Here is a 23525-nt window from a genome sequence, read left to right as displayed (position 1 = left end):
TGCATGCTTCTTAGTTGTGCCTGCTTCACTTGCACTTTCAACTCTGCACTGTCAAGAGCATCAATGAAGTGGTCCCTCAGAATAATAGCCAACAGGTTAGGTGCTGCTCCAGGGTGCACCTTGTATGCCATACTCTCCAGGTCATGAGCAAGTTGTTGTAGGGATTCTCCTCAAGCCCGTGCACAGCTGCAGAATCTTGCTCTGTAAACCTCAGTCTGGTACATGGTTCCATATCTGCGTTCCAGCACTTCTACTAGGGACTGATAACTGTTCCTCTCCATCACTGACATCTGGCCCAGAATTTCCATTGCAACACCATTAAGGCTAGTAGCAAGCTGCACTGCCCTCTGCCTATCATCCCAACCGTTCTGATCCACATGTAACTCAAACTGTGCACAATAAGCTTCCCAAACAGTCTGCCATCAACTTCCTGAGGTTTCTTTTTAATTGGACCCCAACTATAGCCATGCACTTCACTGGTTTGGGGCCTAAAAACTGGGGAATCATAATAAAGCCCAGGACTTTAAACTTCTGCATTCTGATTATTCAGCCCTGTAATGCTCCCTTTAGATGTCTGGGCTCCATCAAGATTCACTATACACCGTCCATTCCTATCATAAGCTCCCTGTACACTAACCTGAGGCTCAGCAGTACAATATTTCTCTACATCCTTAATTTTCTCACAAATTATCTTCACATGGTCAACTATATGCTTCAACTGGTTATCTACGAGTATATGCTGTCTACACTCCATCACTATTCCCTCACTAATCTTCAGCTGGTTGTCCACATGCTGTTTGTACACTGTTACATTATTGTCTACCTCATACTTCTGCTGCTGTAGCTCAGCATATTCTTCCTTCTTAAGCTGTTGCTGTTCTTCCTTCATTTCCCCCATGAAAGCATCTAGCTGTCTTTGCATCCTCAGTTGTAATTCCCTCTGTTGCTCCTCTGGTGCCTCTTGAAGTTGTTCATATCGTTTTTTTTTTTTCTTCATGTTGTGACTCAAGTTGTTCCCTTAGTGCCTTTAACAGTACACTTCGTGCCTGTAATAGTTCTTTGAGTTCTTTCTGTCCTTCTTTCAGTCCTTCATTCAGTGACTGTAGTTGGATATTTCGTGCTTGCAATAGCTTCATGATTGCAGCCAATGACACCTCATCTTCTTGCACAGTTTGGGATCTTGTCTGCACACCCCCTTGCTCCATGTTGAAGATTAGACTCAGTGCATTCCTTAATAATCCCACTCCTGACACCAGTGTTGCATCCCCACCCCCACTGCCACAGGCTCCAACAGCAGTAGTACAGTACAGGAAAGACGTTGCCCAGTGAGTTGTTCTTCCTTTGGTCAGCCTTTGGGTGCCCAGTACAGTACACAGGATCAGCTCAGGCATCGTAAATAAACACTGGCTTCCTTAGTTCACTGTCTTTATTTTCCAGATTATTACACATAATGCATGTCAACTTCACTTCACTGTTCTCACAAGCATTGGAGCTATATATAAAAGGAAAAAACCTAACTGCAGTTACACTTAATGCTTGACAACACTTCACTATTTTCACAAGTATCGATGATGTACAACCCTTTACTGTTTTCACAGATACCGAAAATATACACATTTCACTGCACTGACACTGCACTACACTCAAACTGAACTGAAAACGGACTGATCTTGAACTAGTCTCTTCTTCACCTTATATAAGCTTGCACTGTTCGAGAATGATCTACTTCTCCACAGTTTTGGTGTATTAAAAGAGAGAGCACAGTTACCAACTAGGAGACAACCAAAACATGCAAGAGTTTTGTAACATTACATAACGCTATAAATGTTTTACCATACAAACTTAAATTACATAATCTAACAAGCAATCACGTAAATAAAACATTACAAAGAAAATGAGCACAAAAATTAATGCGTAACTTATGAAACAACTGCTCTTTTAAACAGCATTCAAACTGGCACCTCTGACTTGTACCGAAACCACTGTAGATATCGGGAAGCAACGAGAAGCCTCTCGAACACCCAACTGATAAATCTCGCTTCGTAACAATATAGATAATGACCAAAGAAATGAGAGAGAGAGAGAGAGAGAGAGAGAGAGAGAGAGAGAGAGAGAGAGAGAAAGCACTGCACTTACAAACGAAAGCAAAATTAGGCCTACTGAAAAGAGAAAGAAAAAAAACGAATGTGCACTGTACCGGTTGTAGTAGTAGTGGTAGTTGTACTTGTACTAGTAGTAGTGGTAGTTATATTTGTAGTAGTAGTAGTAGTAGTAGCAGCCATAGTTACAGGAGCAGTGTTTCACCCTTCCTTCCCTTCTTTCTTTCCTTCATTCTTTCCGAATTCCTCTGCCTACAAGTGACTTTACACTCATTTTTGTCCTTCTTTTCATCATTCTTTCCTGTTCCTTCTGCCTATGGGTGACTCTACACTGAGTGACAAGCCAAATGATTTCACCAGGAAACCATTTACTACGCTGGATGGTAACCGTGTAACCAAATTATGGAACCTGATGGTTTAGTGGATGATTGAGTTGCTCTAGTCGGATTGAGCCTATGTAGGTTTAAATGCAATGGGTGGTTGGGGTTTATTACTCATGAAATGCCACTCAGGGATGAGTGGGGTTGGTCACTTTCATCTTGAATGTCAAGACCAACTTGCCTATCCCCGTGCTCCTATGCCTTTCATGGGAAAGCACAGGATTGGATGATGCATGGATGAATAGTAGTAGTACTAGTAGTTGTTGTTGCAGTTGTTGTTGTTGCACAGTAGCAGTAGTAGTAGCAGTAGCAGCAAGAGCAGTAGCAGTTGCAGCAGCAGCACCAGTAGTAGTAGTAGTAGTAGTAGCCTATTTTTCAATTATTAACTTTGTCCACAAATAACAATGAGACGTGGGATGCCTGTCACACACCTCTTGCTCACTCCATTATCCTTGGAGCATTAACTCCATTTCCATAACATATCAGCTGTTACCACACACTGAATATCACCCACTGATCACTAGCATACACACCACCTAATAATACTTTATAAACACTGTATCAAACTTTAAATATAACAACAACTACCACTAACTATACAACAATCACCTACATACACACCACCAGCATAGCCAGGTGGTATAGAAGTGTGGCATGCAAAAACATTTAGGTAGGGAATCTTACACACACCTTAGATGACACTGTATTGTAAACACACCACACATACAGACACAGACACAATGACTATTCTTAAATAACTATAAAACATATTATACATAGAATCTCATCATATAAATATATAACCAATCACAGTAGATAAATCTATAATATAAAAATAAACAGTACAGTAGTAATTAAAACTTTAATTTTAATATATAAAAATAATAAATATAACTTCAATTAAATAAAAAAATTTAAACATAGTACCCTAGTTTTAAGCACACTATTATCATTAAATACAATAGTAATAAGAGTATTTTTAATATAATATCTGTATAATAGGACTGATGTAAACTCCATACAATTACACACTAGAACTACTTACTCAACCCTCTCAAAATTCTCTTTTATATTCAAAAGAAAAACTAAACAAACCTTGTTAATGCCAATGTGCCTTAGTAAACCAAGGTGCCTCTATCTTACCACACCACAACCATTCATCACACATCACATGTCACAACACCAACACACACACACTATCCAAACGCCACACACCACACCACACTCACCCCTATACCATAGCGTCCGAAGACCCAATATCACTAAATTACACACACACACACACACACACACACACACACACACACACACACACACACACACACACACACACACACACACACACACACACACACACACACACACACACACACACACACACACAGCCGCTACGCCACACACCACCCTCATCCCTACACCTTAACGCCTGAAGACCCATTACCAATAAACAAGGCTCCACATTATTGCACCACACCAATTGGCCACCTACTTAACCCTTGAACAAAGAAGCGTTGTTTTACTTCATATGAAACTTTAAATACATATCATTATCAGTTCAGTCGATTATTAGTATAAAACAGAACAATTAGATATTAACTGATATGCAAAACTAGAGAAAAACGAGCAAACTGCTTCATAACTTAATCATATTATCTACAAACACAGAAGTAAAACAAGCACATTCTTCACTTATATCAAACCTTAATTTAAAATTCGTATAGTAAAATAGTAGTTCTGGTAACATTATATTTAATTCTCATTTAAAAGTACTACAAAAAGTAGCCATAATTATTATTATTAATACTGAACCACAGTATAAAAACTTTAACACCATGGCCACCCCACAGTATTGTTGTCAGTGCTCCAGTAGGCAGCATAAGTGTATCAGGTGCTCATATGCAACAAATAGGTCACCGTGTACATACTGTAGGATGGGACCTTTCTGTATGAATGTGTTAGGGAAACAGCCCACCAGAAGCAGCACTTGACCGCTTCCAACATGGCGGGCAACAGATTGGTAATATGGAAATTGATGGGGCGGTCACTGACAATATGCACGATCACACGGACATGCGTGGTGGTGAAAGACCCCGTGGTGAAGCGAGGGATAGGGATGGACGCCAAGATGCGAGAGATATGGAAGCGCTGGGTGGGTTAAATCACCATGGGGAAGTGAATAGTAGTGAAGTTGGAGGTGAGGAACATCAGGAGGTTTATAATAGAAATGAAACTCAGGATGAAGACCACCATAGAGGAGTGCATGAAAGAGGGAATCATCCAGGTATTATACGTCCTCAGAACGGTAGTGACACAAACATCGAGGAAGCAGAACAGCCTCAAAGGTCTGTACGAGAAGGTCGTCCCACATACTGGATGGGCAAATCCCGAGAAAATGCGGTAACCTGGGTGAACACCACATATAATGAAATAGTTGGATGGTCCTCAAGTAACCTTTTTGAACCTCCCAAATGCAATGCTACAACTGACATGATCAAGGAAATCACTCGCCTGATAGCCAACTACAACAATAACTCACCCATTGCCTCATACTCTCTTAAGGTCCTTGCACTAATACCACATCTCTTCCTCAACAAGACCCGCCCGAGAGCTAGCTTTGCAGAAAATATTAAGGCCATCCAAAGGCGGGTTGAAACATGGAAAACAGGTGAAATCGACAACCTACTTGAGGAAGCAAGGGCCTTGCAGATGAGAATAAACAACGGAGGCAGAAGAAATCAGAATACCAACGATGTGGCAAGGATTTTTGGCAGCAAGATGAGACAGGGGAAGGTCCGATGGCAACAAGATCCATGTCAGCTGAATCACCAAACGGAGTACTTGACCTGACAGATGAAACAATGCAACAACTAAAAGAAAAACATCCGACAGCACGACAAGCAAGTGCCCAGTCAAAGCTTGACGGCAACTACACTCCTCCCAATCCCATCATATATGACAGGATAACTGGAGTGTGGCAGAAGGCAATGCACACACAGGGAGGGGCAGGACCGTCAGGCCTGGATGCAAAATCTTGGTGAGTAATCCTCAGTAACATCAAGTGTGGGGAGGCAGCAACAGACCTATATAACACCATTGCCTCACTGGCGAGGAAGCTGGCTTCAAGTCAGTGCAGTAACATCGAAGCACTGACGGCTTGCAGACTAATCCCCCTTGATAAGAATCCTGGATGCAGGCCCATCGGGGTGGGTGAAGTCTTAAGACGGATTATAGAAAAATGCATCATGGAGGTGGTGAAAGATGATGTGAAGCAGGCAGTTGGCAACCTCCAGGTGTGTGCAGGCCAGCCGGCAGGAGGTGAGGCAGCAGTTCACTCCATGAGGAAAATATTTGAGGAGGAGGACTGTGAGGCAGTATTATTAGTTGATGCCTCAAATGCATTTAATTCCATCAACCGGGAGGCAATGCTGCACAATATCAAGGTTAAATGTCCAGCATTTGTCCAATGTGTGGAAAACACCTACAAAGAACCAGCAGACCTCTACATTGTGGGTAAGACAGCGGCTCACGACGTCGGTGTAATCCAGTCCACAGAAGGAACTACCCAGGGGGACCCCGTTGCCTTGGCTATGTACGCCCTGGCGATGACAGTGCTGCAACAACAGATCAAATACGAGGCCACCAATGTAAAACAGGTAGCCTATGCAGATGATCTCATGGGTGCTGGCAAGGTTGAGGATGTGAGGAAATGGTGGGACTTTGTAACATCTCATGGCCCTGAAATAGGTTACTACCCTAATGCCAGTAAATCCATCTTGATCGTGAAACCAGCTTAATATCAAGATGCATAAGAAGCATTTAGAGGCACAAACTTGATAGTGACTAAGGAAGGTCAGAGGCATCTAGGGGCTGTGATTGGAACCAAGGAATTCAAAGACAAATATGTGAGTTACAAGGTAAAGACGTGGGTAGAAGAAATTCATACATTATCCAGCCGCGTAAAAACAGAACCCCCATGCAGCATACAGTGCATTTACCTATGGTGTAAAGCACAAGTGGACCTTCGTGATGAGGACCATACCAGACATCGAGTTGCTGCTACAACCACTGGAGGATGCAATCAGGGATTCATTCCTCCCATCTCTAACCAATGGCCACATCCCCACATCAGAAGAGAGGGACCTTCTAGCACTACCACCCAGGATGGGAGGCCTTGGCATTATAAATCCAGTAGCCGTGGCAAGCTATGAACACAGAAATTCACTCAGGCTCACCGAATCCTTGTCACAGAAGATCTGCGCCCAGGTTGAGACAAGTGAAATCGACCACCAAAGGCAGAAAGACATAAAGACACAGATAAGCAAGGAGCGTGAAGCAAGACAAAAGGACCAACTGCAGCACATAATCGAACATCTAACACCAGATCAGTGCAGAAGAGTTGAAATTGCACAGGAGGTTGGGGCATCGAACTGGCTCACAAACCTGCCTCTCAAGGCAAAGGGCTTCCACTTTAACAAACAAGAATTTATTGATGCCATAGCCTTGAGATATGGGTGGCCAATAGAGAACCTACCTCAACACCGTGCTTGTGGCACTGCCTTTGATGCAAACCATGCAAAGGTATGCAAGAAGGGAGGCTTTGTTTGCATCCGACATGATGAAGTACGCGACCTCACTGCCAAAATGCTGCAGGAAATATGCCATGATGTCACGATTGAGCCAGCTCTGCTACCCCTGGACGGCGAGCACTTCACCCACAGAACAGCAAACACATCAAATGATGCAAGAGTGGATGTCAGTGCTCGAGGTTTCTGGACACGTGGGCAGCGTTCTTCGACATCAGGATATTCGATCCCATGGCAGCATGTCATCGTGAACTGTCTCTCGAAGCTGCACACAAGAGGAATGAGCAAGAAAAAAATAGAAATTATCAAGAAAGGATCCAACATGTGGACCACGGTCGATTCACTCCCCTTGTGTTCACAACATTAGGTGGGATGGGTCCAGAGGCAGTGAGATTCTATTCGAGACTGGCAGAGGTTCTTTCTGAGAAGAAACGTCAACCGCAGAGTTCTGTTATGGCCTGGATGAGATGTCGACTCTTATTCTCCCTCGTGAGGTCTGCTCTGCTATGTCTCAGAGGAACAAGATCATCAGCCCTCAGGCCTGTCTCTCTGGTGGGTATGGATTACGAAGCTACAGTGGTCGAGAGTCGCATAGACGAGCGACTCCAATAGTTTAATGTCTTTATTTACACTGTAATATCAATTAAAAAAACAAAATAATAATAGTAATAGTGCTGTAGATGGCTGGTAACAACAGCCGTTGGCGTGCTTGGGGCCAACGGATTGTAATATGAGGGTTAGTGTTAACCTTCACATTACAACTTCAAATGGTGAACTATATTAGGAAGGTTGGTTTTGATCTTCAAAATATAATTCACCAATGGGTGGAGGTGATTTTTTTATTAATTAGTAGTAAGAGTAGTAGTAGTAGTAGTTGCAACCTAAGGCTCATCTGAAAGTGGACCTGGTGGAGTGCTCCTTTGGGGGAGATGGAAGAAGTTGAGGGATGTAGAACTACGCAGCTTTATAGGTGCCACCGAGTGCAGGCGTCCGTCCCCAGCACCACAAAGATGAAAACCAAGACCCACCCACCTGCAACAAGACTCCAAATGACATTCAAGATAGCCACGTTCAGGTTACGGCCCAGCTCATTCGGTTTTCCCTCTGTGTTGCTGAGATGGTCCAGCAGTACCGAGACCTCCCTTTCAATGGTGCCCTCCAGCTTGCTCTTGCCCATGCCGAAGTCTTTTAGGTGCTGCAGGGCGAAGCGACGTCCATTTTGCCACACCTGACCATTTGAGAATGCGATTCCTGAAGAAAGAGTGGAGATTTTTCTTGATTTTTAAATGATTTATTACATTTCTATATTTATTACATTTTTTTCTCCATATTGTTCTCGTGGTCCCTCGGGTCTCTTAAGGCGAAGCAACGTCCATTGTGCTACACCTGACCAAGTTAAAAAGGTGATTCCTTTAAAAGACCAAGAGATGTTTATGTGCAGATTAGATTTCAGTGCTATTGAGTACTTTAATGTATTTTTTATATTGTTGTGCTCTCTCCAGGCGATCTTATCCAGCATATAAGAGACTATTTGAACTGCAGGAGATGGATATTCCTCATGAAAGATGCAGTGGCCATTGTGCCAAATTTGCCCATGAGAAAGGGCGATTCCTGAAAAAAAAGATTAGACATGATTTGTATGGCTTTTAGTTTTAATTAAGCTATCTAGTACTAGGATGTGATTCAAGGCGTCAAGACCATGGAGGTAAAATAAGGGTGAAGATGGCAATTAGGCATACTAAGGGAGGGCCGCGTGAGTGAGTGCCCGCCACACTAGTAGGGGGTAGTAAGGTCCTGTGACAGTGGCGGAAACATGGAGGTACCTTATTATACCTCCATGGGCGGGACCATGGTGAGACCCTCTGGCGGAACCTTTCTTTCAGCAGCTGAGTTCAACTATTGGAATATCAGGAGGTGAGGTCAGCTTTAGGAATGTTTCTTAGAGTGAGAAGCTTCGCTAGATAAATGGTGAAGCTTATTGTTATCGCCTTATTATTATTTTTCTGTACCTCTTTTTCTTCGATCTTGATGGTATTACACATGAAGATACAGTTGCTGACATATCAAACAGTAACACCCCGTCCACCAGCGAGGTGGTGTAATGCTCTATGCACCTGATAACACTGATAAGTATAGAACTTCATCAGGTTTCTCTCAGTTGCTAGGACGAACCGAACGCTGTGATCATGCTGCTGTGCGCAGTTATTGGTAGCAGTATAATATATAAGCAGTGTTCCACCAGGAAATATTTTGATAATAGCTTGTCATGATTATGGTAATTAGTTTTAAATTATTCACACAACACCGCCTCTACATAATAGCAGTTATTATGAATGACATGGATTTCATGAGTGGTTTAGTTTCGAGTCATGAACCATGCAACAGTTAACAATTCATCATATGAGTCATAGTTATCAGCTTCCCCATAACTATTTAATGAATAGAGAATTATCGTGACGCTCATTCTCCCTACCATGAACCTGACATTGGTAGACCTCTGAAATCGATGCAAGTTCACCACATACAGGAGATGGGGCCACAGAAGGCAGCAGGGTGGGGGTAGGGGACATGGGAAAAAGGAGGAGGAGGAAGATGGTTGAGGAAGGGGGCAATCGTGGTCGAACATTGGGCTAGGGTAGAAGGGTAATGGGATAGGAGACAGCGTACTTCAGTAGATGACACGAGCACAGTGCGAAGCATAGATTACAATGAGATGACTGGGCCAAATCATTTTTTCATGAAGAATATGGAATTTCCCAGTCAGACTATGAAACTATATGGTGACGTTGCCACATGTTGTAATTGACCATCATGGTTAGTAACAATTTGCGACACACTTTCCACTGGATGGCTCAGTATCCTTATATTAGGAATATGGAGACCATCTGTTAACGTGCAGATATATGACATGCCCCTACAGTTTCCCAGATGTTACAGTTATTGTCATGGTCTTGTTGCTTATTACGTTGTCCTGGCTGAATAACGGCGTATATTGCAATCCATTACAGAAGGCAGGTGAATCACTGACATTGATGAATAAACATGTGATCCACTGTTCATGGTGTACCAGACATTATGGCCATCTCCCCTCCCCGTCAGTACCCATGTCTGGGTGCACGCAGTTGGCGGAAAGACGGAAGGGCGCTCTGTGAACTGGATACTGAGGTTGTGAATCAGATTGCTTAGCAGTTACACGTCCTTCATACCACGATTTACTTTATCAGTATAAGGTCTACAGTAATCTGACATAAAGATCATGTAATACAGCTGGTAAGGTTGGTGGGCCCTTATTTGGCCTGGTCCTCCTAAGGGAGGTAAATCTAAACAATAGCTCGTAAAGTGTCTCTCTGCCCACCTATTAGCCCACCCTAATATCACCACCTGTGCTCTAGGACAGTCTATTCTCCCCTAGGTAATCACATTTTCGTGTACATCGGTGCCATACAGGTATTAACGAGAACCACTTGCACGAATCACTACTGTTAAATATTATTAATTCTGGCATGAGAAAATTCCTCCCTTCCCCTACTCTGCTTTCAATATCACAGTCGTCATCCATGATGTTACTATATAAACGCAACAAGCATAGCTCCCAATCGCTATGGCAACATGTATGACATCAGACAAACATTTTCATGGGTTTTCATAAATCACGAAGTGATAACATAGTCGTCACCATACTCTAATAATGCAAGGTTTGTGTAATGTGCCACCCCGTGGGTAGTAGGTCGTCCTGTAGACGATATAATAGAAAATGCTTGTAGACTGCGTAACGTGTCAAAGTCTCCAAAACATTCAATGGCCAGACTGTCAAATTTCATAATCAGCGCTATACATAGCTGATTTTGCACCATTTCGCCAGCGTATCATTTATCCATCCTATCCTAGATTCCAGTCACAGTCCACTCTCCCCTACCACATCACTCGTCTCCTGTGGAGCCCTTCCCACCCCACCTGCCAGACCACTATTGCCCCCTCCTCACCCACCCGCCTTCCCTGTCTCCCAGGCACCCCACCCTGCCTCCTTTGTGGCAGCATCTCATCTAAAAGTGCGTCGATTAAAGAGGTTTACGAGTTTCAGGTTCACGGTTAAGGAGTGGAGGGTCACGGTAATTTAGTGCTTATTATGATAGGTGCGGGAATGCAGATATAATGTTATAATGGCTTATATGCTGGCCGTCGTTAAATGTTGTATAAAACATGATGTTTGTCGAAAGTCATTCTCATGAAACCTGTGTGTTTCATGTGAACAGAATACCAATATGTGTGTGTGTGTGTGTGTGTGTGTGTGTGTGTGTGTGTGTGTGTGTGTGTGTGTGTGTGTGTCAATGCAAGATCATGCAAACAGAGTGAAAGAATACTTCTGGACAAATGTGAAAGCGTGCATGGAAAAGTTTTAAAGGAATGAGATTGAGTTTTTGATTGGAGATATGAACGGAGAAGTAGGGAATGTGAAGGTGGATGGAGTAGTTGGTGAATGGGGCGTACCTGCACATGTGTTTGAGAATGGCAGTGCTCTAGTGGACGTTTGTGCATGGAGGGGTTGGTGATAACCAATACCCTCTTTAGACATAAAATGATTCACAGGTATACGTGGAGAGTGATGAGAAGGGTGGGTGAAGAACTGAAGGAACGGAAGGTAATGACAAATTATGTGTGTGGATGACAGAATGGCATGTGTAATGGATGCAAGAGCATACAGAGGTTGGGGGAGTGGACTTTCTGATTACCACTTGGCGACGGTGAAAGTCAAGGTTCAAATGAAATTGAAGAATAGAAGGGAAGAACAGGAGAAAGTAGTTCATACAAGGAGCGTAAAAGGTTGCAAGAGGATGGAAAAAAGGCTAAATATACGAGAAAAAAGGAAGAGAGAACAGGTAAATATGATTTGGAGCAGATGGGGGATGTGGAAGGTGTATGCAAGGTATTCAAGGAGCGTAGAAAGGTTGCAAGAGGATGGAAAAAAGGCAGAATATACGAAAGAAAAGGAAGAGCAAACAGGTAAATATGATTTGGAGCAGATGGGGGATGTGGAAGGTGTGTGCAAGATATTCACAAAAGAAATCTGTGCAGTATATGAGGTGGTGTGTGTGGTGAAGAAAAGACGAAAGGGGGTGCAAGCAACAGCACGGTGGAATGAACAGGTGAGACAGGCTGTGGCAAAAAAGAAGAAAGCATATAGGCAGTGGATGAGAAACAGGGGCGTGAAGGAAACTGAGAGACGGAAGAGAGAGGTGAAAAGAATAATGAGAGAGAGAAAGAAGAGAATGGATGAGGAATTTGGAAGGAATTTGAGTTTAAAGTGGAAGAAATGTAAGAAAATCTTCTGGAAAGAGATAAAGAGAGTTAGGCAGAGTGATAAAGAAGTTAGTCAAGGAGTGAAAGAGAAAAATGGTATATTGCTAGTGGAAAAGGGAGGAAAAAAGTGAGATGGAGAGAACACAAGGAAATATTGAAAGTAATGTGAGTAAAAGATGCTGGGGAATGGCTGGGAGATGGAGGGTTATGAGAAGAGAGGAAGAAATCAGTAGGATGGGAGTTGTGGAAGCAATGAAGAAAGTCACAATGGGAAAGTCCCAGGAATTGATGGAGTGTGTGGTGAAAGGCTGAAGCATGGGGGAGAGATAGTAGTAGAATGGATGTGGAAGGTGTGCAGATTGGCCTGGAATGAAGGTAGAGTCTCAGTGGATTGGAAGTCGGGTATAATTATTCCCCTGTACAAAAGAAATGGGGAAAAGGAAGTGTCTGATAATCATAGGGGCATTTGTCTTTTTAGTGTAATTGGCAAAGTATATGGTAGGATACTTATTAACAAAGTTAGGGAAATAACAGTGGACTTAGTTAGCGAAGAACAGGGAGGTTTTAGGAAGGGAAAAAGTTGTGCAGATCTGATATTCATTCGTAGCTTTATAGTGGAAAAGTTTCTAGGAAGGGAAAGAAGTTGTATGCGGCCTACGTGGATTTGGAGAAAGCATATGACAAGGTGGATAGGCATGGAATGTGGAAAGTATTAAGAACATACAGAGTAAATGGGAAGTTAGTGAATTCCATGAAGAGTATGTATGAGGGTGCTTAGTCTGTAGTGCGTGTGGACAGTGAACAGAATGAAATTTTTTATTGGATTGAAAAAAAAAAAAAAGTGTGTCATGTCTCCATGGTTTTTCAGTCTGTATACTTATGGGGTTATAAAAGAGATACAAGGTAAAGCAGTGGATGCTGGAGCGACCCTATTGAGAGAGGGCAGTGTTTGGAAACTCCCTGTACTGTTGTTTGCAGATGATACCGTGTTGTTAAGTGCAGACGAAAGGAAGCTGCAAGGCTTGGCGAATGAGTTTGAAAGAATGTTTAAGAAAAGAATCTAAAGGTGAATGTAGGGAAGAGTAAAGCTTTGGTCTTTGAGAAAAATGAAGTCACTGAACGTGCAGTGAGGGTGGATGAGAAGGAAATGGAAAATGTGAATTCATTTAAGTACTTGGGTACTATGATGAGTAAGGATAAAAGTTTAGAGGGTGAAGTGCTTGAGAGGTTACAATAAGGAAGAAAGGCTGCTGGTTCTTTGAAAGCAGTGATAAGAAACAAGGAAGTGAACAAGGAAGTAAAAAAGTCACTGCATGACAGCACTGTGACTTGAGGTCTCACATATGGAAGTGCAGCTTGGACCTTGTGGGAGGGACACATGTCAAAAGGGAGAGTAATGGAAATGAGTTATTTGAGATGAGTATGTGGAGTCACATGGAGAGAAACTGACAAATGAGGAAATGAAGGAGCATTGCGATGTGGATGTGGATGTGATATAAAGCATAAGGAGAAATACACTGATGTGGTTTAGCCATATGGAGAGGATGGAGAGAGAGAGACTACCGAGGAGAATATATGTGAGTGAGGTAGAGATGGAAGAGGGAGGGGGGAGGCCGAGGATGATATGGAGAGATGGAGTGGAGTGTCACGGGGGGTTTAAGATATTGGGGTAAATTCCTAATTTAATGGAATAAATAATTCAAAGATTGCCAGGCCGTTGCTGGGAGGAAAAGAATATATAGAATATTTCTTCTACTTTTGGTAGAAGAGGAAAGTCGCCACTTATCACAAGGGAATCGACTTATGAAATCAATAACATATTTTCACTTTATGCCGGTGTCGTATGCACGGAGTGACTTATGCTGAAAGTTACCATTCCGCTCAGTGCGCATGCACCGAGTGGTCGTTTAGCTTCTGTTTTCAAAGTATCTGCGTGTTATCTCAAATTTTGTGCCATTTATCAAGAACATCGTATGAAATACATGTGTCAGGAAGATAGTTGGATGTCTTATCGACCTGTAGGTAACTACAGGTCGATATATGGATATATATATAAATATACATGTACTGTAGAGGTTACAGGCAGACTGTGAAATGAGTCATTTCGTGAATTAAGATTAGTTTAGTTTAGGTTTATTTATGTTAGGTTGATCTAGGATAAGGTTAGGTTAAGGTTACGTTAGATTTGGTTAGGTTAGGTTAATTTTGGCTTAACAGAGAAGGGAACGGTAACTTCCAGCATAAAGTCACTCCGTGCATATGACACCAGCTTACTTCGCCGATTCTCTAAAGATGAGAATTTCATAAACTTTCTCAGCAGCATACAGCGCAGACTAATCACTCACGATTGCTGGATTGCTAGTACTGTTGGCCTCTGAGAAAAAGTCACTAATAATAATAATATTAAGAATAATATTAAGAAATAGGTTCTTGCTGATGCTAACCTCTGGCTGGCACAACGGATTTGTTATGAACCAATACGAAAGAACTGGTTTTATCAATCATGATTAATATAAGTGTGTGCAGACTGGGAGTAAGCAAATTATGCAAAAACAATGTGGAGAAATCAAACACGATTATTACATTTAATCGAGCTCAAAGAGAGGAACTGTAAATATATTAATTACAAAATAAATTTACATTACAAGGGAGATTCAGCAAATAAATTCAGAACCTCAGGCAAAGAAAATTCACTCAGTCAGTCTTGCTACATTAAACTCTTAAACCTAAAGAACAGAAAAAGGTACTGTTAATTGGAGGAATGGAGTCACGGGGCTGTAGACTGGAGTTGCCGCTAAGACACCACAAAACAAGGAGGTTAGTCTTTGACACTCTTCCTACCTGCTCCTCTGTTGCTGTGTCCACACTCCCTGGGCTGCTGACGGAGAGATGGGTGATCTCATGGAATCACAGACGATCCACAGATCGAGACACGCACTATCCATCTCTCTCTCGGCTGTCCATCACTATGTACTAACTATTTGAGTGGATAGGCATGGCGTCGCCGAGCTCAGGCCCACAGCTCGGGAGAAATCAGGTTCCCGGAAATCCTCTCCACAATGTACATCTATCCTTAACGAAGGTCCCTTTCCAACTACAACAATCTGTGTTCATGCCTGGTACTACAGAGGCATGTTCACCGGAAGTGGGCATGGCTTAACTTCAAGGGTTAAAATGGGTGGGGCGAACGATATACACACGCAATAAATTCACTCAGTGAAGCAATAATGTCATGCATAAGAACAGTCACCTATGGAACAGTGACGAATGTTCTGAAAAACCATCCCAAAGTGCACACAAGGACGGTTAAACTAAGCAAAACACACTGGGTCTTCCACTAGAGTTTGAGGCTTCACATAATATTACAGTGTCACGAATTGGTGTAGTAACATAGTCTCGCGAGTTTGTGACATTATGCCCCCTCAAAATGAAATTTTTATGAAAAAATTGACAGGATATATGTACAGTTGCAGACATATCAAACAGAAACACCCCGTCCGCCAGCGAGGTGGTGTGATGCTCTCGGCATCTGGTAACACTGTTAGGAATGGAACTTCACCAGATTTCGTTCAGTCGCTAGGACGAATCGAACGTGGTGATCACTGATATTGTACGCAGTTATTGGTGGTAATAGAATATGTAAGCAATGCTCCGCCAGAAAATATATGGATAATAGCATGCCATTATTATGGTTATTTTTTAAAACTGTCACACAATACACCCTCTACATAATGGCAGGTATAAAGAATGACATGGATTTCATGACTGATTAGTTTCGAGTCATGAACCATGCAACAGTTAACAGTTACTTATATAAGTCATAGTTATCAGGGTCCCCACAACTATTAATGAACAGAAAATTATCATGACACCCATCCTTGCAACCGGGAGCACGATATTGGTAATAGTAGACCTCTGAAATCGAAGCAATTTCATTACATACAGAAGGTTACTCAAGGCCTACAAGAAGCGGCAGGGTAGGGGTGGGGGACCTGGGAGACAGAAGGAAGGAGGAGTGTGAGGAATGGGACAATAGTGGTCGAAATGAGAGCTAGATGAGAGAGGTGATGAGGGGTGATGAAGTAGGGGGGTAGACTTCGGTATACGACAGGAGCTACAATTGGATGGATAGTTTACAAGGTGATGACTGGGCCAGCTCATTGTTTCATGGAGAATGTCGCATTTTACAGTCAGACCATGAAACGTTATATTGACTTTGTCACATGTAATTGACCGTCATGGTTTGCAGCAATTCACGACACTTTCCACTGGGTGGTTCAGTACCCTGTATTATGAGTATCGTGACTATTTGTTAATGTGCAGATATATGACACGTCCCTACAGTTTGTCAGATGTTACAGCTGTTTTTATAGTGATTGGAAATTATTCCTGAAGCCTAAAGTCTCATTCTCACTAGCGTGCAGTGACCGGCGGACTGTGTCCACACCTGACGGAGTCTGTCGGGCACGACTGCGATGTTGTCCAAACTGTGAGGAGTAGGTGGCCGGTGAGTAGATAGTCGACAGCTCCTGAGTACGGTACGACAATGGCCAACACAGTTTGTGTGCGAAAAATAGCATTGTATAGAACAATAATTGCTGGACTAAAAAAGGAAAGAAACCAAATAAAAAAAAAACGGGCAGTGTCTGGTTATTTCACTCAACAATGGGCACGGACTGGTCTGTCAAACTTGCCACAAATTGTCTTATACAGACTTCTCCCTCGCGGCCGCCAGTCACTGTCCCCTAGTGTGGACTGGGATTCACGTAGTATCATCATGGATGACGACTGATACGGTAAACAGAGTAGGGATAGGCCTATGTAGTTTTTTTCCTTTATCACCAATAAATATGAACAGTTTGACAGTAATGAAGGTCTGTATGTGTCTCATTAATATCTGTATGGCACCGATGTAAAATAAAGGTGGATTTATTTAACCCAGGTTTATGTTACCGTTTTCCGTATGCCTTGTTTGGCAGTTGATTTTACACATTGCCAGTGGTTATTACTAATATTTAGGTTCATATTGAGCAACTGTGGTATGACCCAAGCATTCTTTCACAAATCCTGGAACCAATAATGGTGGAACAAGATTGTAATGTTTGCAGTTTTCCAGTCTGAGCACGTGCATATTACATCAATAATGCCATTAATTACATAAATCGCTTGTATTAAACGCAAGTACACAATCTGTCTGCAGTGTTTTGTTAAACCAAATAACCAAGTAGTGAAAAAGATAACTAGATCTGATGTGAGAGGTGTAAGGCTGAGAGGAAGACCACGAATAGGATGGATGGACAGTGTGAAGAGAGCGCTGGATGCGAGAGGGATGTCTGTTGAGCAAGGAAGAGTGGCTGTGCGTGACAGAAATAAATGGAGAGAAATTGTGAATGAATAAGTGATGACGCAGCCCTGAGGGGATATTCTCCCGCATTTGGTCTGATCAGCTAGTCAGGTCAGGTGCAGGTAAGGGGATGGGTCTGTTATGATGTGGCAGGGGTAAACCAGTTCTGCTGTCGGGCCCTGCTACGGATGTCACTGATTGCATTGCCCAGTTGACCCTTGTGCGGTGTGGTGCGGTGAGGATCTGTCCGTTCTCCCCTTTGGGGCTAAGATGCGAATGAATGTGTTCGAATGGATGAGTAAATGGAGAGTGAGTCGTCCTGTCTGCAGTGTTTTGTTAAACCAAATAACCAAGTAGTGTTCACACTGCATGAATGTTCAGGATAAGCATATATACAAGGAGTGGAGTCAATCAGGGACGTTGCTAGATATTCAGGACATAGGGGGCTTAGCCCAGAGTTCTGTATAATCACAAACGACGAAGGCACGAGTTTTAGGTGGGCCTGGGGGTATGCTTCCCCAGATTCTTTTTTTTTTTTTATTCAGACTATCTCTGATAGTGTTTCCTGCCATCTGAGAGCAATTGAACGAAGAAACCAGTCTAAAATACAGTACTGCATTTCGTTGTATCAAACTGATTTTAAAACATTTCTTTTAATGTGTAATGGTGTGTACAGTAATGGAAGTAGTAGGCTAACAAGCGTCCGGTGTCGCATAAAATCGTAAAAATATTACAGTAATTATGGATGGAATTAAATACAGTATAGCTTAATTTTAATACAATTTTATTTCCTGACACACACACACACACACACACACACACACACACACACACACACACACACACACACACACACACACAAACACACACACACACACACACACACACACACACACACACACAGTTTCTGGGCTGCACAAAAAAGATTCAGGGTTAAAGCCCCTAGATTCCATCCCTAACAACGGCGCTGAAGCCAAGTTAGCTATATAGGCGTCCACGTCAGACGGTCTCAGATGAAGCATGTATAGGCTACTGACGAGTATCACCCGGTGTCATATGCACGGAGTGACTTTATGCTGGAAGTTACCGTTCCCTTCTCTATTAAGCCTAAATTAACCTAACCTAACCAAACCTAACCTAACCTAACCTTAACCTAACCTTATCCTAGATCAACCTAACCTAAACAAACCTAAATTAAACTAATTTTAATTCTCGAAATGACTAATTTCACAATCTGCCTGTAACATACATATATATCTTTATTTATATATATCCATATATCGACCTGTAGTTACCTACAGGTCGATAAGACATCCAACTATCTTCCTGACACATGTATTTCATACGATGTTGTTGATAAATGGCACAAAATTTGAGATAACATGCGGATACTTTCATAACAGAAGCTAAACGGCCACTGGGCGCATGCGCACTGAGCGGAATGGCAACTTTCAGCATAAGTCACTCCGTGCATACGACACGGGAACCTGAAAAAGATTTCAGTGCAATTGCTCCAAGTAACGGAAATAAAATACGTAATGTTTATGGAAATGACGCAATACAACATGCATGCGGCAGCAGACAAGGGCAACCGTAGTCATGCGTTCCCCATAAATTTCATCCTTGTGTAACACTGTCAACCCCTGCAAAAATACATACCAAAACACACACACACACAACACACACACAAACACACACACACATATATATATATTGCCAGACGCCATAATCCCGTGGCGTAAGGGGTGGTCATTTGAGTTATTTGTTTTACAGTGAGGGGCACTAACCCTCCACCAACCCACTTGTTGACACGTAGGAAGCACGTATGGTTTGGTTATATGGTTACCACCCAGCGTTGTAAATGGTTTCTTGGCTTACAGGAAACCATTTGGCTTGTCACTCAATGTAAAGCCCCCTGTAACGGAAAGAAAAGCAATAAGAAGTGACAGGAAAGATGAGAGAAAAAGGAGGAGAGGAGGGCAGGCACAGAAAAAGAATGATAAAGGCTAAGGAAGAAGCAGGCAGCACTCCATCAAGTGAGTGGTTGATGGTCGCCACCACCTACCACTAGGAATGTTTTATATAATATCACCATGTGATGACACAGTCGTCACCATACAATAATAATGCACGGTTTTTCGTCATGTGCCAACCCGTGGGGAGTAGGTCGTCCTATAGACGACATAACAAAACATGGCAATAGACTGCATAACGTGCCAAAGTATGCGTAACTTTTAACGGCCTGACTCAAATTCCATACAATAATCAACGTTAAACTATAGCTGAATTAGCACCATGTCACCAGCGCATCATTTATTCATCCAATCCTAGCTTCCTGCCACAGTCCACCCTCCCCCACCCCAATACTTGTCTCCTATAGAGCCCCCCCCCCCCTCCCACTAGCCAGATCTCTATTGCCCCCTCCTCACCCTCCTCCCTCCTTTCTCCCAGGCGCCCCACCCTGCCTCCCCCAGTAACGCCAGCTCTTATGCAATTGCGTCGATTAAAGAGGTTTACCAGTTTTGGGTTCTCGGTTATGGAGGAGGTGGGTCGCGGTAAATTTGTGATTATTATGATAGGTGCGGGAATGCAGATAATATTATAATGGCTTTTATGCTGGCCGTCGGCATGTTGTATGAATAGTGATGTTTGTCGGAAGTCACACTCACGAAACCTGTGTATTCAATTGAATATAATAGGAATATGTATGGTGTGAAATCATTTTATTACCATATTCACAAAATGTTTGGATTTTCAGTATATTGTTAGGCAGGACATCATCTATATACCACCAATAACTGTGCACAGCGGTAATGATCACCGCGTTCAGTTCGTCCTAGCGACTGAACGAAACCTGGTGAAGTTCCATACCTAACAGTGTTACCAGATGCCGAGAGCATCACACCACCTCACTGGCGGAAGGGGTGTTTCTGTTTGATATGTCAGCAACTGTACATACTAACTCAGTTACACACGATTCACACTGTGGCGTGTGTACCATCCTGCTACAGAATATCACTGTCGTCAATAAATGTGAAACCCTAGTATTCACGTTAATAAAAGCAAACTTGAAGGAAAACATTCCGTGACAATGGCGAAAATCCTGTACTCAGGTTAAACTGAGTGAAAGTTTGCTACATTTAATTTCAAACTAATCTTTACGTACCGTGGTGTGTGATACACGATGTAAGTGTGAGAGCTGTGGTGACTTTTTCCTCCATGTAAAATGGTATAATACAAATTAATACTAATATGGAGGTAACAAGGGCAGAGAGGAAGAGGCAGCAGCATGTGGTAGAGACGATCAGCTGACGTGCACGACAAAACTACTACGCCTATTGCTGAATCTGCACAGCAAAACTGCTCCACCCACCAACTGTACCTGTGAAATCAATCAGGGTGGAGCATCAATAGCGTTGATGTGACAAACAATTTGTATTAAATTACAATTACCTTCCGCCTAGTAGTCAGTGGATTTGCTACGAAAGGTACACCCTAGCTGAAAATTTTGAGTGACAGCAAAGCTTCATACATTTGAGGTCGCTATCAATTTCTTATTAGATACATTATTAACCAGGAAACGTGCTAGTCCTTGGATTGCCCAAAGTGCTAAAGACACCTGTAGTTTACTGGTTAAACCTATATCTCTATTAACTGGAGAACAAAGTGTTCCCTGGTTAACACATAGACACAGTGTGAATATAAAAGGTGAGGTCCAAAGCCATGCCTTGTGCTTTCAAGGAAGACAGCAGTCAATCAGGCACCAGCTCCTTCTCTTATCTGCGAGACCATGCTTCACTTCAACTGAAACATCGGCTGCAGCATCAACCCCTGGTTCATTAAAAAGATCCTGACGGGTGCTAATGAACTAACAGGGCCCTCAGTGACCCACAGCCCATCACAGGTCGAAAGTAAGAGTTATGACCTTTAACTCAGGGCTCTGTGCATATGCTCTTAGTCTGAATACACTCTGGCAGTATTTGCTCCGATGCACTGGGACATCCTAAGAGCATTCTTACCCTTATAACTCTACACTTACAACTAATATCGGTAAGCTGAGATTCCCTATGCAAACTAGGGCAGTTCACATTTTAAAACCCAGTGTGGGTGTGAACACACATGTAGATAGCATGTCTTCTCTGGGAATGCTCAGAAAGGTCTAGAGGCACCACAAGGTAATTCAGACACAGCCTTGGAATGCGTCTGCGGGATTATCGAACTTCCCTCTTAACGTGCAATATGTACTCGTACGTATAATGTGTCCTGTAGGACCAGCGAGTGAGGCGTCAGGTCTTACTGGTATACTATTAACTGGGAACCAAGCTAGTACTTGGATTGCCAAAATCACAGTGGACGCCTGTCTTAGAGAACCCATCGTACAACAGTTGCCTGTGTTTGTCATCAGTTAGCAGGCGAAATATCAGGTCTGCGCCTACATTGCCCTCTCTTTCAAATGGCTCAGAGATTATGAGCATGGATTCCAATGGTGCAAGATGGATGTGTTCTTGACTAGTTGTACAATAACATACATCAAAAGAATACACAAGCTTTTTTCATGTCTCATTCCTGGCCAGAAAAAGTCATCATGGATTCGGTCAAGGGTTTTCTTTTTGTCCATGTGACCTCCCATCACTGATAAATGACCCAGTTTGGTCACTGTTCAGCGGTAATTTGTGGGAACGACAAACTGGAGTCAAACCTCGTCCTGGGGTGTTTGTGACTCATGGTACAGCAGTCCTTGTTTGTAAAGGAAGCTGGCTTGACTTTCCTGTGAATGTGTAATCACATTATCCTCCAGTTTCGTATGCACTATGCCAAGTGTCAGGTCAGACTGTTACTCTTGGACAATATCTAAACTAAGATTATGGTGCAAGTATGCTTGGCACCACTAACATTCCCTAAAATTTGGGCAAAGGTTCTAACATAACAATTGCATTGGTTGGGCCAGTATAAAATAGAGATGCTACCTGGATATGTGCCTCAGGAAACAATCTCACTGATCTGGGGATCATTAAGCCCCATAGCATTGGCTTCCTGTATGAACAAGTTAGGAGCTATGGTGCTATCTCGCTGGGACAGAGTGAGCTAAAATTAATTTTATATACCTATAATTAGGTCAAACAGAGGTTCTGGCAAAACAACTGCCACTGCTGAACCTTTACTGAAAGGAGAAGCTAACAGAATACATGAGGGAAACAACCTCACTTTCCTGGGGATCATTAAACCCCATACCCTTGGCTTCCAATATGATCAGGTTAGGAGTCATGGTACTAACTCAGTCTTAGTGAACTAAACCTAATGTTTGCTTATTGCTATGTCAGAGGTCCTGACGTAACAACTGCCACTGCTGAACCTGTATAAAATGGAGATGCTGCCCAAATATACGCCGGAAACAATCTTGCTTTCCTGGAGATCATTAAACCCCACACCCTTGGTTTCCTGTAAAAACAGGTTGGGAGCCATGGGACTAGCTCATTCTGAGTGAACTAAAACTAAAATTTGAACTGTGCAGTTTTGCAGTCGAATGTTAATCATTCTAATTTAAGGATATAGGCACAGGCTGATGGTGACCAGTTTAACCCCTAACACGCAGGGATGTTTTGGCTTGACTTGCCTGCCCCGCAGGGTTAATCGCGCTCTGACAGACTCGTTAAAAATATTTGCCAAAATTCAGTTATTAGTCCTAGAATATTAAAATTAAATATGCACGTGGCACATACCTTCAGCTTTCTCCTGGGATGTTTGTTGAGCCTTCGTCGAGTACCGTAGGACTTATGGAGACCTCTGAATTTGGATAACGAAGTCTTCACTTTACACTTCC

General features: G+C 42.6%; 1 protein-coding gene across 1 annotated transcript in view; it reads right to left on the bottom strand.

The window, feature by feature from the left end:
* Nucleotides 1-23525, bottom strand: part of LOC145394748 (cytochrome P450 2L1-like) — a 129171-nt gene that overhangs the window by 93728 nt on the left and 11918 nt on the right. The window contains exon 3 of the mRNA XM_080268528.1: nucleotides 8095-8313. Within this exon, the coding sequence (XP_080124654.1) occupies nucleotides 8095-8313 (219 nt within the window). The remainder of the gene's footprint in view (nucleotides 1-8094; nucleotides 8314-23525) is intronic.

Source organism: Coenobita brevimanus, chromosome 28, assembly GCF_032717465.1.
Source record: "Coenobita brevimanus isolate Jiangsu-jjx chromosome 28, ASM3271746v2, whole genome shotgun sequence".
NCBI classification, from domain to species: domain Eukaryota; kingdom Metazoa; phylum Arthropoda; class Malacostraca; order Decapoda; family Coenobitidae; genus Coenobita; species Coenobita brevimanus.
Note: the sequence above shows the minus strand (reverse complement) of the source record. Positions and strands in the feature narration are given on the sequence as shown.